This window comes from Danio rerio, chromosome 2, assembly GCF_049306965.1.
Source record: "Danio rerio strain Tuebingen ecotype United States chromosome 2, GRCz12tu, whole genome shotgun sequence".
In the NCBI taxonomy this organism is placed as follows: Eukaryota; Metazoa; Chordata; class Actinopteri; order Cypriniformes; family Danionidae; genus Danio; species Danio rerio.
Window position 1 is genome coordinate 51,361,769 of NC_133177.1, and position 22,015 is coordinate 51,383,783.

General features: G+C 34.0%; 1 protein-coding gene across 1 annotated transcript in view; it reads left to right on the forward strand.

Moving 5' to 3' along the window:
• The first annotated feature begins 575 nt into the window (after window positions 1-575).
• pitrm1 (pitrilysin metallopeptidase 1) overlaps window positions 576-22,015 on the forward strand; it is a 31,871-nt gene continuing 10,431 nt past the window's right edge. Inside the window, 17 exon segments of the mRNA NM_213487.1 lie at window positions 576-772; window positions 3,866-3,962; window positions 4,618-4,724; window positions 5,902-6,053; window positions 7,184-7,298; window positions 7,375-7,471; window positions 9,920-10,080; window positions 10,158-10,284; window positions 11,263-11,351; window positions 11,433-11,561; window positions 11,894-12,007; window positions 12,106-12,202; window positions 13,382-13,516; window positions 14,881-15,019; window positions 17,168-17,284; window positions 19,276-19,405; window positions 20,198-20,318. Of these exon segments, the coding sequence (NP_998652.1) occupies window positions 726-772; window positions 3,866-3,962; window positions 4,618-4,724; window positions 5,902-6,053; window positions 7,184-7,298; window positions 7,375-7,471; window positions 9,920-10,080; window positions 10,158-10,284; window positions 11,263-11,351; window positions 11,433-11,561; window positions 11,894-12,007; window positions 12,106-12,202; window positions 13,382-13,516; window positions 14,881-15,019; window positions 17,168-17,284; window positions 19,276-19,405; window positions 20,198-20,318 (1,974 nt within the window). The 5' untranslated portion in view covers window positions 576-725.

Genomic DNA, 22,015 nt, shown 5'->3' on the forward strand with positions numbered 1-22,015 from the left:
ATGAGATGGCACAATATACTTTACGTCTATATATTCAATAATTTAATTTAATTAGTTTATTTTTATTTTAAAAACACAAGTTTTAAAAGGAATTGACCCACTATCGAGTTAGGGATGAAACCAGTATTTTTATTTAGTATTTTTTTATTAGGAAAACTCCCTCCAGAGTCCAGCAATCACCTTATCATTTTAAAACGTATTACAATATTTCACCCTAATAGATAAATACTCCCTACATGTCCTAAAAGTAGTTTATTTTCGCGTTCACTCCCTTTCTGTTAACGTTACTTGACCTTTTGTGTTTAATAAAGCGCTGCTTGCCTGCTTCTCCTGACATCTGCTGGACAGTTTAAAAAACATTCGGTAAAGTAATACAAAAAACTCAGTTTTCTTTTATTCTTAATAAACGTCAGTTTTTAGGCTCGTATTTGTACCTAATTTGACGTTTTTACTTTATTCGTCAAACTTTTATTATGTACAAGCGGTGACTTTGCAGAAATCAATCAAACGCGCTCTTCTTCTGTTGCAACCAATGAGAAGCTGCGTTGTTTATACGGTGGTTGTGTCTACGGCGCATGCGTGGTGTACATCATGGAGCATGGAAGGACAGAACTTCAGTTGTAAAGAAAATATGACCGCTAGCAGTTAAATATGATGTGTTTTAACATTTAAATCAGCACGGAAATCACTGTAATAATTAGAGACAGTACTTTTGACCATCTAAAATGTTTCGTCAGAGTAAGACTATCATCACAAAGCTCACAAATTTGAGGTGAGTATCATGTGAGACATCTCTGTGAACCTAAACTTCTGTTACAGACGTGTGTGAGGGTTCATTTAGCCTGTCATTAATGTGTTAGTGGTCATTATGTTGTCGTGCAAGTCATTGTTGCTAACTGTCATCATGTTTATAAGTGTAGCTTTGGTGTGTTTTGATATATGTGATGTAATCCTATAGGAAAGCTCAGTCATAAACCTCAGGGGTTTATTTTGTTGATTAAGTTTCATATTCATAAGTGTAAATTTCCCAACAAAATACACTGTTTTACTTTGTTTTGTAATGAACTGAAAAATTACTGTTGTACTATTCAGCATAGTGGTAATGCCAATAAAACTGTCCTGCTGTAGTTTCAAAATGTTTGATTATTGTAAAGGTCCTGCTTGTTTGTTATTGTAAGAAGTTTAGTTAATTATTTATACTCTTGTTTTTTGTGTTTGTTTGGTTTATTTGTTTGTTTATTTTATTTACCTTCTATCACCTGACATTATTTTGTTTACAGTATTGTCATGTATGTGTTGTTTAAAGCATAATAATAAAATAATAAAATAATAAAGCATAATAATAAAAATGAAAAAAAAAAAAAACTCAGGGGTAAAATTAGTTTGACATTCATTAGACATTCGGTTTCAAACCCATTAATTCTTTTCTCCTGTTATAGATTGAGCCCAAACTACTTCAGATAGACATAAATGTGTGCTCTTTATGTTGCTCAGGAATTACTTTCTCGATTAAAAAATAACCATATGAATGAAATAAACAATTCAACCATAAGAAACTATACAACAAAACTAGTACCAAAAGGTTCAGGAAATCATTATAGCACAATACTCTGCTTTTTGCAATTACCACTTTAATTATTTTATAATATTTTTAAAGTAATTTTTAAGGTAAAATTGTAATAACTATTTAAACTCTGACACCATTTGATAAACCAAATCAACATTAAAATGGTCTGTGATGCTCACGCTTTGAGTTTTACAGTTATGCCTTTGTTGTTTTTATATACAGTACTGCATCCATATTTTCATTAAGTCGAGTACACTGTAAACGCTTAAATCGATTAAACTCTGACACTATTTGAGAAAAGTATTTAAAAGTATTTATTTGATTTTTACACTAGTGTCTTTGTTGTGTTTATATACAATACTGAATTTATATTTTTAGTTTTTCAGACACACTTAAACACTTAAATGAGTTAAACTGACACTATTTGAGATAGAGAAATTAAATAAATTCTGAAATTGTCTAAATATTATTCTCTATGATGCACAAGCTTTGATTTTTACAGTTATGCTTTTGTTGTTTTTATATACAGTACTGAATCCATATTTTTACAGTATATCTGATATACTGTAAACGCTTAAATTTACATTTACATTTAGTCATTTAGCAGACGCTTTTATCCAAAGCGACTTACAAATGAGGACAAGGAAGCAATTTACACAACTATAAGAGCAACAATAAATACGTGCTATAGGCAAGTTTCAGCTCTGTAAAGTCTAAGGAAAGTATTAGTAATTTTTTAGTAATTTAGTAAAATGTTTTTTTTTTTAGTTAAATTTTAGTAATTTTTTTATTATTATTTTTATTTATTTTTTGAGTACAGTTAGTGGTATATCCAGAGATGCAATTGCAGATTAGGAAGTGAAATTGTCTAAATGTTATTCTCTCTAATTAATTAAACTCTGAAACTATTTAAGATAAAGAAATTAACTCAGCTGTAAACGTGTCTAAATATTATTCTCTATGATGCACAAGCTTTGATTTTTACAGTTATGCCTTTGTTGTTTTTATATACAGTACTGAATCCATATTTTCACTATATCTGATACACTGTAAACGCTTAAATGGATTAAACTCTGACACTATTTGAGATAAGTATTGAAATCAACTCTAAAAGTGTCTAAATATTATTCTCTATGATGAACAAGCTTTCTTTTTTACAGTTATGCTTTTGTTGTTTTTATATACAGTACTGAATCCATATTTTCAGTATATCAAATACACTGTAAACGCTTAAATGAACTAAACTAACACCATTAGAGATAAAGAAATCAAATCAACTTTACAATTGTCTAAATATTATTCTCTGTGATGCACAAGCTTTGATTTTTACAGTTATGCTTTTGTTGTTTTTATATACAGTACTGAATCCATATTTTTATATTATATCTGATATACTGTAAACGCTTAAATTAATTAAACTCTGAAACTATTTAAGATAAAGAAATTAACTCAGCTGTAAACGTGTCTAAATATTATTCTATATGATGCACAAGCTTTATTTTTTAACAGTTGTGCTTTTGTTTTTTTATATGCGATACTAAATCCATATTTTAAGTATATCGGATACACTGTAAACGCTTAAATGAATATAACTCTGACACCATTTGAGATAAATGAACCGAATCAACTGTAAAATTGTCTAAATGTTATTCTCTATGATGCACAAGCTTTCTTTTTTACTATTTTGCCTTTGTTGTATTTTATAAACAGCACTGAATCCATATTTTTACTATATCTGATATACTGTAAACGCTTAAATTAATTAAACTCTGAAACTGTTTATGATAAAGAAATTAACTCAGCTTTAAACATGTCTAAATATTATTCTGTATGATGCACAAGCTTTATTTTTTTCATTTAGAATAACAATTTTCTAAATGTTATTCTCGATGCACAAGCTTTCTTTTTTACAGTTATGCCTTTGTTGTCTTTTATAAACCGTACTGAATCCATATTAAACTCTGCGGGGTACAGTTGGTTTTATATTCACACATTCTGACTTCTTAATAATATAATTTCAGCAAAGTACTCTTTGCAAAAATAAATCATGAAATTATATTAGCAGCCAATGAATATTAAAGTACAAAATCATTCACAGTCAATCTAACAGTGCTAAAGTTGCTTTGAAGTTACACATGAGATCTCTGACCGCATATTCAAAGTAGCATGGCAAACAATGTAGGAAGCGTGTCACAAGTTGTCACTGTTTAAAAATGAATAACTGTGCGAATGTAAAACCAACTTTACCTCAATCAGTCATGTTAAACACTGTAGTTTATAATGAATGGGTGTTTGTAGTTTTCAGGGCTCATGGAGGTCGAGAGGGAGCTCTGCTGTAGAGAAAGCCCTCAAATACACTGTGGGACAGAAGATACATAACTTCACTGTTAAAGAGGTAATGAAATGACTAAACAAATCATGAAATACCTGTTTCACACAGAGAAGCAGGAGTTTAAAAAACCTTTTTAGTCTTATAGTTACTGTAATGCCAAGACAAAATGGCAAGGATGGTTCACAAAAAATGAAACTGATCATTTATTCAAACACTCAAACATATTTGTGAAATGTGTTTGTTTTTTGTCGTACTTAAAATAAGTTATTTTTTAAAATATGTTTGAAACCTCTAATCACTGACCTCTATACTATTTTTTGTCATAATGATTGAATTTTATTTAACTTTGGAAGTCAGTGGTTGCCTGTTGCAACATTCAAAAGGCTCAATGTTTGGGAAAGTTATGAATATGATGGTGTATGTATAAACGTTTCTGGGATTGTTCTTTTACTTACATATTATTTACAAGATAAAAATATATATTTATAAATATTTCAGTAAAAGCTGTGAATATTGTACTATAATATGACATTTCTAGATGGCATTATTTGGAGGCCTCTGAATTTCATCCATTAAATAAGATACAGTAGGTTTTATAGGGTCAGTTGTCTTTATATTACACTGTAACTCTCAGACTGAGAGGTGATGCTCCTCATTTAGACCTGTACAGCTCTTTTGGACATTTATGACTCTGCTAACACTGAGTTTGATTGTTTAGGTCACAGCAGTGCCAGATTTGTTTCTCACAGCTGTTAAACTGTCCCATGATGCAACAGGAGCTCAATATCTGCATGCAGCCCGAGATGATTCCAACAACCTCTTCAGGTATTGTGTGTGCGTGTATATGTTTTGTGTGTGTAATTGCATTTTACTATTACTAGTGCTGGCCAAAAATTAATCGCATTCAAAATAAAGGTTTGTATTTGCGTATCTTGTGTGTACTGTGTATGTTTATTTGTTTATTTTATATACATGTATAAAATGTGTATATATATATAATATATACACACACACACAGTTGAAGTCAGAATTATTCAATTATTAGCCCCCCTTTTTGTTTTTCCCCAATTTCTGTTTAACGGAGAGAGGATTTTTTTAACACGTTTCTAAACATGATAGTTTTAATAACTCATCTCTAATAACTAATTTATTTTATCTTTGCCATGATGTCAGTAAATAATAAAGACTTTAAGAATAAAGAGAATTTAAAGTTCCCCTGTGGTCAAAAATGAAAAATAACATGCTTAGATGTTGTTGTTTTTTCTGTGAAAATAATGTTTACCACGTAAAATGACTTTAATGTTACTGCATCCTTACCTTATTTGGTTTGTGTGGATTCATGCATATGCAAATTAGTCACTGCATCTTGCACCAACACCTACACTACTGATGCTCAGTTATAAAAAGTTATTTATTTTTCAAACTAAAAATTATATCTAATGTTTTTAATATCCTTTTATTTTATCATCCCTTATTGAATTATGAAGTTGTTAGTATTGTGTAATATGTTTTATCTATGTTTATCTTGCCATGAAATAGTTGCTTTTGTGGAAATAAAAAAATAAAAAAATCAAACAAATCTGATGTTCAGGTTAAACTTTAGCCGATAATCTTGATCACATCTACATTCCTAAATGGATTTAGTTCATATCATGTAATTGATAGATTTAATTTTTGCATAAATATGCAGTTAAAGTGATCAAAGTGTCAAAGTCAGCTTTATTGTCAATTCTGCCACATGTACAGACATACAGAGAATTGAAATTACATTACTCTCAGACCTTGAGTCAATGCAAATAACAAAAACTCTACAAGAGGAATGTAAATATACAGTAAATACAAGTCATTTCAGTAAAATTAAATCTACTCAATTTACCTAATAAAGTGGCCAGTCTGTTTATACCTGATTGATGTGCACATTTATATGTGTGTCTGTCTGTGTTTATGCCCCATTGATGTCCACATTCCTTTGCCTGTGTGTTTTGAATGTGTGTTTTTATAGCGTGCTGTTTCGTACCACCCCAATGGACAGCACTGGTGTTCCTCACATCCTGGAGCACACCGTTCTGTGTGGCTCTCAGCGTTTCCCCTGCAGAGACCCCTTCTTTAAGATGCTCAACCGCTCGCTCTCCACCTTCATGAATGCATTCACAGGTACTTCCCCAAAGTCAATTTTTGAAGGGATAGTTCACCCAAAAATGAAAATGACCTCTTTCCATTCTTCCTCCTGTGGCTTCAAACCTTTGTGAGTTTCTTTCCTCTGTTTAAAGGGATAGCTGACCCAAAACTGAAAATTCTATCATTATTTACTCAACTTTCACTTGTCAAAAGTGAGAAGATTGCAGTTTCTTTTTTTGTTGATCACAAAAACAGTTACTTTTAAAACCATTGTAAATGGTTACAGGTTTCTGACATTTTTCAAAATATTTACTTTTGTGTTTGTGTTTAACTCTTTAAAGTAAAGAACCACTTGAGGGAGCAAATAAGCACATTTTCAGTTTTTGGTGAGCTCTTAAACACAAAAGAAGATATTTTGAAGAATGCTGGTTGCTGGGACCCACTGAGTAGGAAGTATAAAATGAAAAAAAGTTGCTTAGCAAGTCAATGGGTACCAGCTACCAGCATTTTTCCAAATAGCTTCTTTTGTGTTTGACAGAAGAAACTGGGTTTGTATGAGAGCTGGAAATGCTAAAAATGCATGAAAATGAAAAGTGCTTAGAAGTCCTTGAAATTGCTTAGTGTAATTGTGTGGCTTTCATAATAATATATCTTACTAAACATGTAATAATAATAATAATAACTTATTTAAATGAAATAAAATAGTTTTCTCAATATTGTATGTGCTTTTGCATAAAATGAAAGCGTTGGAGCATGTGCTTATAGCGTGATGTGACTGTTTTCTTATTTTGTTGTTGTTTATGTGCGCCCTTTCATTAAGTTGTGGGAGACTTCATGAATGAACAATGCATAAAACTAAAATAAATATGCATTTATGATTTAAATACTATACTATAACAAATAGCATCTGATTAAATGTAAAGTATGTATATTTGTGTAATTATAAAATAATTTCCACACTTCTAAATTTCAAAAATGTACCTGGAAAGTGCTTGAAAAGTTCTTGAATTTGACTTTGGAAAGGTCAGAACCCTGTGTAAGAAACGGTTTTTGAATAAGCGAAGGAGTAAAGGATGGCACAATTGTAATTTCTGGATGAACCATCCCTTTAAGTGAACATATGCATGTGTGGTTTATCTTTCTCATGATTTTAATCTCTCCTTCAGCCAGCGATTACACCATGTACCCGTTCTCCACCCAGAATGCCAAAGACTTCAAGAACCTCCTGTCAGTCTATCTGGACGCTGTCTTCTTCCCTTGTCTCAGAGAGCTGGACTTCTGGTAAACGCTCTGAAACATACTCAGCTTTTCCACGATTAATTCTGCATGAATTTGAGAAGATGTTTGTGTTTTTCAGGCAGGAGGGCTGGAGGCTGGAGCATGAGAACCCCACTGACCCCTCAAGTCCTCTGGTGTTCAAGGGTGTGGTGTTCAATGAGATGAAGGGAGTGTTTGTAAGAAAACTTCCATGTCCTGTTCAGATTTCAAGAATATATCAGTAATATATGCAGAGCTTTTTACAATTTTTTAGATGATCTTTTATTCCACAAAGATGCATTACGTAAAACAAGTGACAATGAAGACATTCTTTCTTATGTTGTACTGATATAATTTTGGCAATAGCCAAAAAATACATTGTATGAATCAAAATGATAGATTTTTCTTTTATGCCAAGAATCATTAGAATATAAAGTAGAGATTATCTTAAATTAAAATATTTCAGAATTCATACGGTCATGAAAAACCTGGAAGTTTTGGAAAATCTGAAAAAAAAATGGAAATTAGTGAATCAAATATCTGTATACTTCAATATGGGTGAGTTGTCTTCTGTCCATGTCCAAACACATGTTCTTACATTATTAGTGCTATGTTAGCATTATCTAAATAAATTTTACATAGATATACATATTCATTTAAACTAAATAGATTGTTGCATGTTTTATGATATTCTATAATAACTTTGAACATGTATTGTTTTTTTATTATTTACCAAGTGCACGTAGACATTATATGAAACATTAGGTCATGAAAATTTACTTGAAAGTCATGGAAAAGTCGTTGAATTTTAGTAGTAGTAAAAATGTGTCTGAACCCTGATATTTAGTAAATATACCACAAATATATCAACACTTCTTAAAATTAGAAATGTGCATTGAGAAGCACTCTGTTTAGACAGCTTTAAAAACTATTTTCATTTTTTTTTCAACCCTCATATTCTAGATTTTCAAATTAATGAATTTCAGCCAAATATAGTCCTGTTTTAACAAACCATATATTAGTTAGCTACTCTAACACCATACAAGATGCATGGAAACAAAACATACAAATTGGGGCAATAATAGAAATTCCCACACTACTTGTAATACAAGGAGAAAAATATATATTAGTATATTTATTACCAATAATTATTCCCTTTTTAAACCAAAAATACATTAACAGAAAGCTTATTTATTCTGCTTTGAGATGATGCATAAATCCACCAACACTGGTTTTGTTGTCCAGAGCCACTTTTATAAAATTATAGAATTTTCTTTTCTTTTTTCTAATAATAACATTAAAAATATATAGAAACAGGAGTAGTTATATAAACAGATATTAAAACAAAGTAGTTTATTAAGTGAATTATTAAAATTTAAAAGATTATATATATATATAAAGAAGTAAATCAAACACAGAGTCTCTAAATCCTTTTGTAAGAAGAACTACTTTTTCCACCATTCATTCACATCTGCAGCTGACGTCAGAACAGCAGAAACTGTTGCTCATTCACTAACATCACTTTAGAGCTAGTGTTTGAATGATTCTCTAGCGTAATGTCTAATATATGATATATACTAAAATGCCATCAAGTCTACAGTGGTTCCTCAATATTTCTCTGTTGCAATCAGGAGATCACAATATTACTGAAGTGTAAATACAGCAATACAGTTTAATAATGATTTGATCAGCTGTTGTTTAAAATCATGCTGTCTTTCTCTTTGGGCTTATTATGCGGTCTCTGTCGCCATCGTTAACATTGTCAACTGTCTTTGCTTAAAGAGAGGCTAATGGTCTCTCTGATATTATAGATATTTAAAATAGGCACCATTATTATAAATAAACTGCATAGCTGCAATCTAAACAACTACATTCTTGACCAAAAAAAGCCTCAAAAGTACATCACATTGTCCAACAGAAACAATATTTGTTAAACTGTAGAGTGTCGTCTGCTTGTTGCTGTATGTGGTCAGAGTAATACACAACACCCTTGGGTGAAGAGGCTGTACTAGTGCTGTTACTGGCAGAATAGCGCAAGGCTATCAGCCAATCGGATTCAAGAACCAGACAGAACTGTTGTATAAAAAAAAAAAATATATATATATATATATATATATATATATATATATATATATATATATATATATATATATATACATATATATTTTTTTTTTTTTTTTTTTTTTTTACTCCCAAATTAAATTTCAATTTACACTTTTTTAATTTAATTTGGAAGTAAAAAAAAAAAAAAAAAAAAATATATATATATATATATATATATATATATATATATATATATATATATATATATATATGTATATATATTTTTTTTTTTTTACTCACAAATTAAATTTCAATTTACACTTTTGCCATATATTTAAACTTAATTATTTATTTACATGCAGTTTTGTGAGACTTTACTAAATGAAGATGTTTTAGAAATTTAGCTGTCATAATTATAAAAACACTGTACTAAGCTTTGTGCCATACCATAAAATATGAAATATTAGTGCATCCTCAAATATGCATGGCTCATAATGCCTCTGTCCTAATGTTCTTGTTGGAGTCATATTTACACTGATTAGAGGTTGATGTTTTGAGACTAACAATCTGTTATCCTTCTCTTGCATATGTTGTGTGTGTAGTCTGATAATGAGCGTCTGTACGCTCAGCACCTGCAGAATAAACTCCTCCCGGATCACACTTACTCTGTGGTGTCTGGAGGGGAACCGCTCGCTATTCCTGAGCTGACCTGGGAACAGCTCAAACATTTCCACGCCACACACTACCATCCCAGCAATGCACGGTACACATGCTAAACACATTAAACATGCATGTTTGTACAAAGTAGACCGTACTGATTATTGCCTGTGTTTGTTGCAGTTTCTTCACATATGGGGATTTGCCATTAGAGCAGCACCTGCAGCAGATTGAAGAAGAGGCTTTGTCAAAATTTGAGAGAACGGAACCAAACACTGCCGTTCCTCCTCAGACGCCATGGGACAAACCTGTATGTTACACATCGCACACATTAGAAAGACCTGTAAGATTAACAAAGACGAAGTAATGGGAGAAATTAAGCTTCTCTAAATCAATTGTAACAACAACTGCAACAGCTTAACACACCATAAATGCACATCTTTCAAACAGAACTATTTCAAATATTTTCACAGAACTAAATATTATTAAAGGTGATCTACAAATAAGTAAATAATACCACATTTTTGTTCTTTTAGTATTTTGTACTGCTTGTTTTTTATTATTAGGGAGGGCTTGATAAATTAGGTTATTCTATCATTCATTTTCTTTTCGGCTTACCATCGAACCGCTTATCCAGCATATGTTTTACACAGCAGATGCCCTTCTGCCGCATCCTATACACTCTTGCATTCACACACATACACTACGGACAATTTAGTTTATTCAATTCATCTATAACTCATGTCTTTGGACTGTGGGGGAAACTGGAGCACCCGGAAAACCATGTGAACATGGGGAGAAAATGCAAACTCCACACAGAAATGCCAACTGACCTAGCCGGGGCTCAAACCAGTAACCTTCTTGCTGTAAGGCGATCGTGCTACCAACCCCTAAATTAGGTTAATTAATTATTAAGTAATTAAAAGCATATTGTATTCAGAAATTTACTCTATCTTCTGTTGAACACAAAAGAAGATATTTTGAAGAATGTTGGAAACTGTAATTACTTCCAAAGTAGCACAAATGACTATGGAAGTCAATGGTTACAGGCTTCCAGCTTTTTTCAGAATATCTTTTATGTTCAACGGAAGAAAGAAACTTAAACACTAAGACAATCAATGTGACTAGCTAAGTTTAAATAAACCCCAATCCACTGATTTGAAGAGATTTGTAAATGTTTCAAAGCGTCATGCATTTTGAAAGCAGCCATCACTATAGAGAGCTCAACCTGATAAAACATTCTGTACAAACTGCTTTGTGAGGTCTGTCCTGTTGTGTTTTTCTTCAGAGAATGGATCATGTAAGCTGCAGGCCTGACGCTCTTGCTCCAGACCCTGTGAAGCAGAACACACTCTGCATGAGCTTTCTGCTGGGAGAGTAAGAAACTAACGTTTACACTTTTTTTGTAGTTTGATTGTCTTAGATCTTACATTTAACTTTCTCTTCTATGTGTTTCAGCATCACAGACACGTTCGAGATGTTTACTCTGAGCCTCCTCTCCTCTCTCATGATGTCTGGCCCAAACTCTCCTTTCTACAAAGCCCTGATTGAGCCAAAGATCGGCTCAGACTTCTCCTCCTCTGCGGGGTCTGTTGATTATAAGATTATAAGTTTAAATAATTCTGTTATGTGATTATATTGTCACAGAAGGCATTTAGGCACATGGGTTGCAGCTGGAAGAGCATCCGCTGCGTAAAACATATGCTGGATAAGTTGGCAGTTCATTACGCTGTGGCGACCCCAGATTAATAAAGGGACTAAGTTGAAAAGAAAATGAATGAATGAAGGTTTAAGGACCCTGAAAGTGTTAAGCATGTTTAAATGATATAAATGAACAATCTAGGCAACCCTAAATGTTCAAAATAGTAAATAAAAAAAGAAATAAGTTAGAAATTGATTTCTAAGTGTGATTTATCTAGGTTTGACGGCAGCACTAGACAAGCGTCTTTCACAATCGGTCTTCAAGGCATGGCGGAGGACGACACTGAGACGGTCAAACACATCATTGCCCAAACCATTGATGACATCATTGCGTGAGTGCCGATTGGCTCACTTTAGTGGTCTGTTTTGGCTTCTCCTTGTGAATAAAAGTGGCTCGTCTAAATGAATCAATGTAAATGAATTGTTTCAGATCTGGTTTTGAAGAGGAGCAGATTGAAGCTCTGCTGCATAAAATCGAGATTCAGATGAAACATCAGTCCACCAGCTTCGGCCTAGCTCTCGCTTCAGTGAGTGAACACGCAAACATGCACATAAATGTGTGATTGATCATCATTATCGCATGCAATTCAAAACACGTTTTCTGGTTGAACATTAGTAAGCAATCTAGTGTGATTTAAAAACTGCATTGTCCAGGTTTCGTTTATCCAAAATGTTATTTTTCCCCCTTATGATGAACTGTAGCCCCTTTCACAAAGTGATACCAGTAAATATCTGGAAAATTTCCGGAACGACTTTACCAGTATATTATAAACAGTGCTGTTCACACAGGCGAGGACGTTACGGAATTTTTCCAGAAAAGACCGTTCACACATCCATTCCAAAATACTGGTAAATTCTGACATCATTCACCACAAATGAGCTCTAAACGGCTGCGCTTGTATTTTTTAAACATTTGACTACATCACAAACTCTGTGGATGATCACTATTGTGAACAATGTCGATGAAAACATATGGAGGAACACTTTCTCTTGTCGAGATGTTCATAATATGTGTGTGTGCAGGCGCTCACAGGCTGTTTCACGGGCACACGCAAAGCTTGAAGGTAAACAAACAGCGGCTTATCATAAGCATCTTATCGATAATTATTTACACAGTTGGCATTAAGAAGAACATATAAACGTTATCTGACTAACTTCTAGCAGCTAAACGCGTCTGGGAAAATATTCAAAGGCTTTTATTCTCATAAACCGCACGTAAATGCGTCTGACTGTTCTGATTGGCTAAAGCAGACGTCTCACGTCAGCACGTTCTAGACATGCACGCGCTCTTTCCGGCAATCTTCCTTCTGCATTCACACAGCGCAGCATTCCGGGAAATTACCGGTAATCTTACAACTTCTCGTTCCGGAAAATAGCCAGAACGAATTTACCGGTATTTTCAAAAAGGGCCTGTTCACACATATAACCTTTCCGGAAAATTGCCGGTAATTTTCCGGAAAGGTCTGTATGTGTGAAAGGGGCTTATGATTACTAAAACTAAAATAAGAGTCCATTAAAGCTAAAAAGTAATATTTTAAAAAAGTAATAAAAGTAATTTTTAAAAATCTGTAAATTTTTCAAACATTTATGAACATTGTCCATGAATAGTTTTCTTGAGATTTTAACATTTGATGCAAATTTTCAAAAGGTTCAAAGCTCACATTACTGTATATCTAAAAAAAACATTTAATTTGTCTGTCTGGCAGTATATTGCCTCCCTCTGGAATCATGATGGTGATCCAGTGCAGCTGCTGAAGATCAGTGAAAGTGTGTCCAGATTCCGGCAGTGTTTGAAGGAAAACCCTCGCTACCTTCAGGAGAAAGTCCAGCACTACTTTAAGGTAAGATCTATTTGTTTAGTTGATAATATTATCAAAACCTACTAAATAGAAACTTTATGCACGTTTAAATAATGTAATTAAATACAGGGTTCATGCGTCATGCAAAACCTGAAAAAAGTAGTTTTTAAAATGGCAATTTACAGGCCTGGAAAAGTTTTGGAAAAAAACAGAAACACCCACAAGGTTTTGTAAAATTTCATGAAAATTAGTTGAACAAATATCTGTATACTTGAATATTGAAGGTTAATTGTCTTTACTTAGACTACTTTTCTGTCCTTGGCCAAACACATGCTCGCACATTATTAGTGCTGTGTGAGCTTTATCTAAATCAATTTTACATGGATTTAAAAATAAACTAAAGATGGTTGTTTTTTGATATGCTGTAATAAATTTGAACGTGCATGGTTTTTGTTATTATTTACCATGTAGTGTTGAAGTCAGAATTTTTAGCCCCCCTGTTTATTTTTCCCCTTTTTTTGTTTAAGAGAAAGCAGTTTTTTTTTCAACACATTTCTAAGCATAATAGTTTTATTAACTCATCTCTAGTAACTGATTTATTTTATCTTTGGCATGATGACTGTAAATATTATTTGACTAGATATTTTTCAAGACACTTCTATACAGCTTAAAGGGACATTTAAAGGCTTAATTCGGTTAACTAAAAAAGGTTAGGGTAATTAGGCAAGTTATTGTATAACAATGGTTTATTTTGTAGTCTATCGGAAAAAAAATGTGGTGTTGTTAAAATTAAAAACTGCTTTTATTCTAGCCGAAATAAAACAAATAAGACTTTCTCCAGAAGAAAAAATATTATCAGACATACTGTGAAATTTCCTTGCTCTGTTAAACATCATTTGGAGAATATTTAAAAAAGAGAAAAAAATCAAAGGGGGGCTAATAATTCTGACTTCAACTGTATATGTAATGTCATAAACATTTACTTGAAAGTCCTGGTAAAGTCATGGAATTTTAGTAGTAAAAATGTGTATGAACCCTGTAAACAGGCTTAAGATATTCAGCTAAGTGAAGCAGCCGTAAGTTACCAAAGAATAATAAATAAAATAAATTAGCTAAAAAAAATTCAAAACAGATTAAATAAAAAGGCATTATAAAAATAAAAACTAAATGAAATCCTTACAATTACTACTATGCCCTACTATGCTCTAGTCTAGATTTAAGAAAATTATGTTAGTTTCATGATCTCATTTTTTTATGCATGTTTTTATTGCTTGAGTCGCTTAATGCCTACCTTAATTGTTAAATGTTACAATTTAAAAAGTTGTATCAAATTTAGCACAAAAAAGCTGAATGACTAAATTTAATGTAAATGTAAGTTGCATTAAAATGTTGATCTTTGCTTTCAGAATAACACTCATCAACTGACCCTTTCTATGAGCCCTGATGAGAGATTCTTGGAGAAACAGGCTGAAGCTGAAGAACAGAAACTACAGCAGAAAATACAGATCCTCAGCGATGAAGACCGCAAGGACATCTATGAGAAAGGTACAGTTTAGGGCTGCACGATGCTGGAAAAATGCATTCTTTTATCTAAAAAAAAAGTTATATGAATAATTTAAATACAGTGTCACAAGATTTGAATAGCTCTATTTGGCAGTTTTCTGGGCAATCTTACAGTATTCAGGTTCAGAAATGTAATAATCACCAGACAAAATGCTTTTCTTATCATACTTTAGTCCAAATATCTAAAAAAAAAATTATCAAGTAAAAATATTGTTTAACCTTCAGAAGACAAAATTAAGTTGTTTTTTTTCTTAAAACAAGCTAAATAATCTGCCAATGGTATTATCAAAATAATCTTATTTTTAAGTTGAAATGTAGATATTTGAACTAGAAACGAGACAAAAAAAGATTTTTCATAAATCATTTAAATAATTAAATGCAGATGATGCACTAAACAAACTATTTTTTGTGCCCAAATGTTTTTAACTCTCTTAAAATGCTCAGTCACAGGCCTTGAACACATGCATGTGATATACTTACACTCTGTTATGGTATAGCTTAGCTGTGATTCTACAAACCACATGTGTTCTGTGGCTTCAGGGCAACTATAATCCAGACTTAACATTATAGATCTTGCGATGTGACTATTGCAGATGCGCACATTGCGTCATCTATTAATATAATTATTAAAATTGCACATATTCAACGCTCTACTTTGCACTAATTCTTCTTGAATTGTAAATACCCACTAGGCTTGGGTCGGTATAAGTTTCTGACGGTATAATAACCTTGACTAAAAATATTACGGTTTTACGGTACCATGGTATTGTGATCACTGCTCTAAAATATATTCATTTTAAATGACTGGGTAAAAAACTAAAACTTTTCTCCCCTTTGAAAACAATATATTTTATTTTGAAAAACATTTGAAATATTTTGGAGCAGTAAACCTGTCAGGGTAAATAATTACAATGAATCATTGACTCTTGCTGTCTTCATTAGTTTTAAAAACACTGATTTCTTTACAATATAAATAGCATCTTTAGATATCTTTTCTGCTGAAGATACTGTTGTCTTAAAAAAAACAAAAAAAAAAAAGTATATAAGAAATCTAACACATACCTTAGGAACGATATTACAGAAACTTTTACAAACCGCGATATACCTTGAAAATGGTTATCGTCCCATGCCTAATACCCATTGTACATATAAATTTGTAATTATGTTCATATCTATCTGCATACCTCTGATATCTAAATCTCTGTTCATAGTTAATAAAACCTTTATATAATGTTGATATTACATCCATCTGTAAAAATCCCCATAGTTTTTCTATAATTGCACTTTATGACCGTACTCACACTAGGTACAGTTGCCTCGAACCGGGCCAAAGCACGCATGTCCCCCCTCCCGTCTCCCCCGACGGCCCGCGCTCACACCACAAATGGGCTTCGGCACGCTTACGTCATCGCTGCTTCGCTGTTCAGTGAGAAGCGCTCTCTCACTCAGCAGCACAGTGGAGATTTCTCTAGTTATATCGTTTCAGCCGAACAGATCCGCCACTTTTGGCGCTCATAAACAATCATAAAGTCCTCGTGCTGCAGGAATGAGGAGGTCTGCTGAAGCCGCGCAGCTGTCGTGCTGTGAGGAGTTCTCGTCTTTAATACACTACGGCAGTTTGCGTTCACAGAACAGTAAGAATGATTAATAAATCCATATGAAACAGTCCCTTAAAAGTCACGTCTCGCTTTCAGTTTCGGGCCCGAAGCCCAAGTGAACCGGGCTCAGGCACACCTCTTCCAACCAGGCCAGGGTCGGCCAAGTGAACTGTGCTTGAGCCCGATTCAGCACACTCACACTTCTCAAATGATCCAGGAAACGGGCCTGGGCACGGTACGGATGGCATAGTGTGAGTAGGCCCTAAAAGTGATACCTGTATCCTGGACTTGCTGTTATTGCACTGCTGGTTAGACCTAAACTACATTTCATTATCTTGTACTTGTACTTGAACATGTGTAATGACAATACAGTTGAATCAAATCTAACCGATGAGTAGACAAACTTGAACTATGCTTTTACAGAGTTCCCTCTGCTAAATTTGATTTGTGCTAAATGGTAGCACCATTGACTCATAACAATCTGTTACCTAATACGCTGAAGAGAGTGTGTTTAACTGTGGTGTTGTTTCAGGTTTACAGCTATTGGCCGTTCAGAGCACAACTCAAGACGCTTCATGTCTGCCTGCATTAAAAGTGTCCGACATCGAGCCCATCATTGCCTACACACCTGTACAGCTCGGAGCCGCAGGTGAAAAGCACACACACATGTCAAGATTACAAGCAAAGTTGATGTGAATATTAGGACTGTTGATTTAATACTTCAAAGCATTAGATCATTTTTATTAGATGTTAGATTTAACACGTTTGGTTAGATATTGATCGCCACCTACGCATGCACACACACACACACACACACACACACAAACACACACATAGTTATGAGCCCTTCTGTAATTTTTATTTTTTTATTATTTACAAATTTCGCCAAGTGATGTTTACCAGACTGAGGAAATTTACATAGTATTTTCTATATTTTTTTCTTCTGGTGAAATTCTTACTTTTTTTAATTTGACAGGAATAAAAGCAGTTTAAAAAACTTTTAAGGTCAGTATTATTAACCTGCTTACCCCTTTGACTGCTGCTCTAACAAACGGTTGACCATGTTTTGACTGTTTTAAATAATGGTTTACACACACAGCATTGTGTTTGGTTAAGGAGACATGGAAAATGTGCAGAGCTGGTTGTCCTCCAGGAACGTGCTTGAGAAACACTTAGAAAATAATTTTAAAAGAATTAAAATTGCACAGATACTCATTTTAACTTCAACTGTATGTACAGTAAAAGGACGATGAAAATTATGAAGAAAAAGTTTAATTTGTCATTTTAATATTTTTTTTTTGTCATTTTAAACCTGTAGAATATAAAAATACTGTTCTGGTGCTGCAATAAATGAATGGGCTGTTAAAATTTCTATAAACCCATTTAAATGCAGCATCTGAATAAAAACAAAGCATTGCCTAAACGTTGCGACGCAGTGGAAAAGTGGGTAGCACGTTTGCCTCACAGCAAGAAGGTCGCTGGTTTGATCTTCGGCTCAGTTGGCGTTTCTGTGTGGAGTTTGCATGTTCTCCCTGCGTTCGCGTGGGTTTCCTCCGTGAACTCTGGTTTCCCACACAGTCCAAAGACATGTACAGGTGAATTGGGTAGGCTAAATTGTCCGTAGTGTATGAGTGTGTGTGTGTGTGTGTGGATGTTTCCCAGAGATGGGTTGTGGCTGAAAGGGCATCCGCTGCGTAAAAACTTGCTGGATAAGTTGGCGGTTCATTCCGCTGTGGCGACCCCGGATTAATAAAAGGACTAAGCCGACAAGAAAATGAATGACTAAACGTTTAAATCGAAAAAATCTGTATAAATTCTATGTTGAATCAAAATATTTCTTTTATAGTTTCTACTTGAAACATAAAATAAACATGAATGTTTTTGAATGCTAAAGCAGAGTTCAGACTGCATGATTTTTATCCCCGATTTTGACTCCTTGACAGGTTTTAAGAAATCGCTGACAAATGCCTGAAATCACAGACAAATTGGTGCTCGTTCACGTGAGTGACAATCACACAGTGTAAACTATCAAAGACGTGATTTGAAAAAATCTCAGATGAGTCGTCGATGCCCTGAGATATTTGGCGTGCTGTTGGTGATTCAAATCATGCCGTGTGAAATGCGTCACCTACACCTACAGCCAATGAGAGAGCAGCATCCACTAGCGTGGGTACCTACAGGCCAGGGGGAGCTTGGGGGAGAAGTTAAAGCGCTCATTTTCAGTTTATTTGGACCCAAGAAATGGAAGAAAAACTAGCAGAAATTTGACTGGAGCACCGTGTCTTTTTGATGCGTCATGCGAGCAATATCACAACCAGGTCAAAAAAAAGACAGTTGAGGAGAAATTGCTAATTCCCTTTAAACCCAAGTGAGCAAACATGTACATTTTCTGGCCCACTAAAGGCTTCTTTCTCATTATGTAGTTAATAACAAAAGATATACTACGTGTTTTCGGTTGTGAGAAGTAGTTTGGACAAAGTTGTTGTCGATTCTTCCTATTGTAAGGTCATGTAGTGTGAAATTTCCAGTCCCAGTGTAAACAAAGCAGCGACAAAACGCTAGCCCAGTTAGTCATGCAGTGTAAAAACATCTGTGACAAGACTACTTTGAAAATCCTGCAGTGTTTTTGTGTGTGTGTAGGTGGTGTACCTGTACAGTACTGTGAGCAGCCCACCAACGGCATGGTGTATTTCAGAGCGATGAGCAACATCAACTCCCTTCCTGAAGACCTCAAGATCTACGTTCCTCTGTTCTGCAGCGTCATTACGAAGTAGGAAACCACTTTATCGCTGCTATGTACTGTAATATACCATATACATCATCCAGTATATACCCATAAAACTGTTTTGTGTGAAAATATACTGTGTATATGTAGTAAGCAATTCTAATTGATTACAATTATAGCAATATTATACAATGCTATTACAATTTCAAATTTGTATGGAAGTTTTAATTCATTCATGTGAAAGTCAAAGCTAAATTTTCAACATAAGTACTCAAGTCTTAAGTGTCAGAAATTATTCTTGTCCTGCTAATTTTCATGCACAAAAAACAACTATTACTGCTTTTGTTGAAAAAACACTTCACATTTTTAAGAAAAGTGTGGTAAATTTCAGTCAGAAGAACAGAATTATTTAGATAAATGGATCTTGTGTGATGTTGTAAATGTCTATACTTGAAATATGATTGTTAGAAAAAAGAAAGAAAGCCTAAAGTATCCTTTTTTACACATCTCTCAAGTGTATTTTGATAGTGTTATCAATCACAGCTGGCTAAAAAGATTCTCACAATCCCTTTTTTTTTCTCCAGACGTTATGACCTTTAAAATATATTTCTCATACTCCTTTAAAGTAAGAGTAGCTGATATCTCTTTATGCGCTTGTTAAAGTGAGTTCCTGTTGTTTTTACAGTCTTACATTTTTCTGTTCTTTTTAGACGGTAATACAATCCCCTAGTTAAGTGTTGTGGACAAACTAAGTTTCAGTAAGCTTGTAACACATTGTACAAACCCCCTAAAACATGAAACAAACTAGAGTAAATGATGGCACTAATGTGCTCTCAGGATGGGCAGTGGGATGCTGGATTACCGTCAGCAGGCCCAGCGCATTGAGCTGAAGACCGGAGGACTGTCTGTTTCTCCACAGATCATCCCAGACACTGAAGATCTTGATCTGTACGAGCAGGTATTGATCTTTCCCTTATCCATCATTTGAGTGTGCTAGGGGTGTAGCGGTATGGTTTCAGTACATACCTCAGTTTTGGGGTCACAGTTTGATACAACAGGCATGAGCAACACATTTCCAGTGCATGTTAGAAGTCAGAAGATGTACGAAGTGCATTGTAGGCCTGTCACAATAATCAATATATAGACTGACCTCAGTCAACTTTGGTGATGAAATATATGTCGTCCAGACATAAAAACCAATTCTAACAACAGTTTAGCTGATTGTGCTACATCTCTATCTCTGTTGGAGGTGTCAGTAAGGTTAAGAAAACTCTTAAGTATTTGCTATAAATTAATATAGTATATTTTCATGTGGGTGCCTGACAACTGAAAATAGATCTGGTAGCAGATATCGCAGCCTCTGTTACTTTTTACCTTGCACTTTTTTGTTAACATTTATTATTATTTATTTAGGATATTTGTTTTTCTTATTTTGATTCCAATGCCTAATTTTTAAACCGTTAAAATGACTATAATTAAATTAAATAATCTTAAGAATTAAGGGTGTCACGATTTCGAATTTTAATCGAAATCGATCGAAATTTATGCTCAATTTCAATTATCGAATCAAAAAATAGAATCGTCGATGCTGCCACGCCCCCATGTCACGTTAGCTTGGCTTGCCAAGCGGGAAAAAAACATGCTTGTTGAAGTGCTTGTTGAACTGCAGACGCAGGATACCCGTTGACAGAGCTTAAACCCTCTCCTCTTTCAATGAAGTCGCCGGTGTGGAAGTATTTTGGATTTCCAGTTAGTTATGTTGACAACGTTCGTGTTGTCGACAAAAAAAAACAGTTTGCAAGCTCTGCTATGTACATATTACGGTTGGGATGATAGACGATGGGTGCTCCGCCCCGCACCCGTTGCAAATACGCTCGTGAAAAATACACACTCAGGCCCTGTTTACACTAATATGTCTTTGTTTTTAAATGGCATTTTAGAACGACAACGATCCACATCCACACTGGCGTGTAGCATTTCTGAGCAGCCCTCTTTCCCCACTACCGCTGAAAACGCACATCACGTGACCACACACACTCATTCACACACAGATACAGACGCACACATATTGTCATGCGCTCGAGACAGCGGGTCAAGGCAGTCAGCAGGTCAGTAGACTGCTTCCATCTTTTACTTTCACACAAGTACTTAGTCATTTTAGCGAACACCTCACATACTGTTGGCTGGTTCCTGTTGGTTGTGCACCTTTTTTACCGACGCCATAATAACAACACAGATTACTGCCTATTCACGAGTCCCGCAAAAAAAAAGTGATTGACAGGTGGTAATTATGTGTAACTTACCTTTATTCATTTACTGTATGATTTGTTTCAGGTCAGGTAGTTTAAACGGTAGGCTACAAATAATTAATTCGTTATTATTTAATTAATTATTTATTATCGAAAATAGAATCGAATCGTGACTTTAGAATCGAAAATGTAATCAAATCGAGGATTTGGAGGATTGTGACACCCTTATTAAGAATAAAATATGATGTGTTCTTTGGAGGAGTGAACTTGCATTGTGATGCTATTTTATTGTCGTTCTGGGATTATACTGTATGATAAATGGCATTAAAATTGGTCTTAAAATATTGGCACGCTAACCTCTAGGCTATTGCGCTGACATATGGTGAGGTAGCACTTCTGGGTGTCC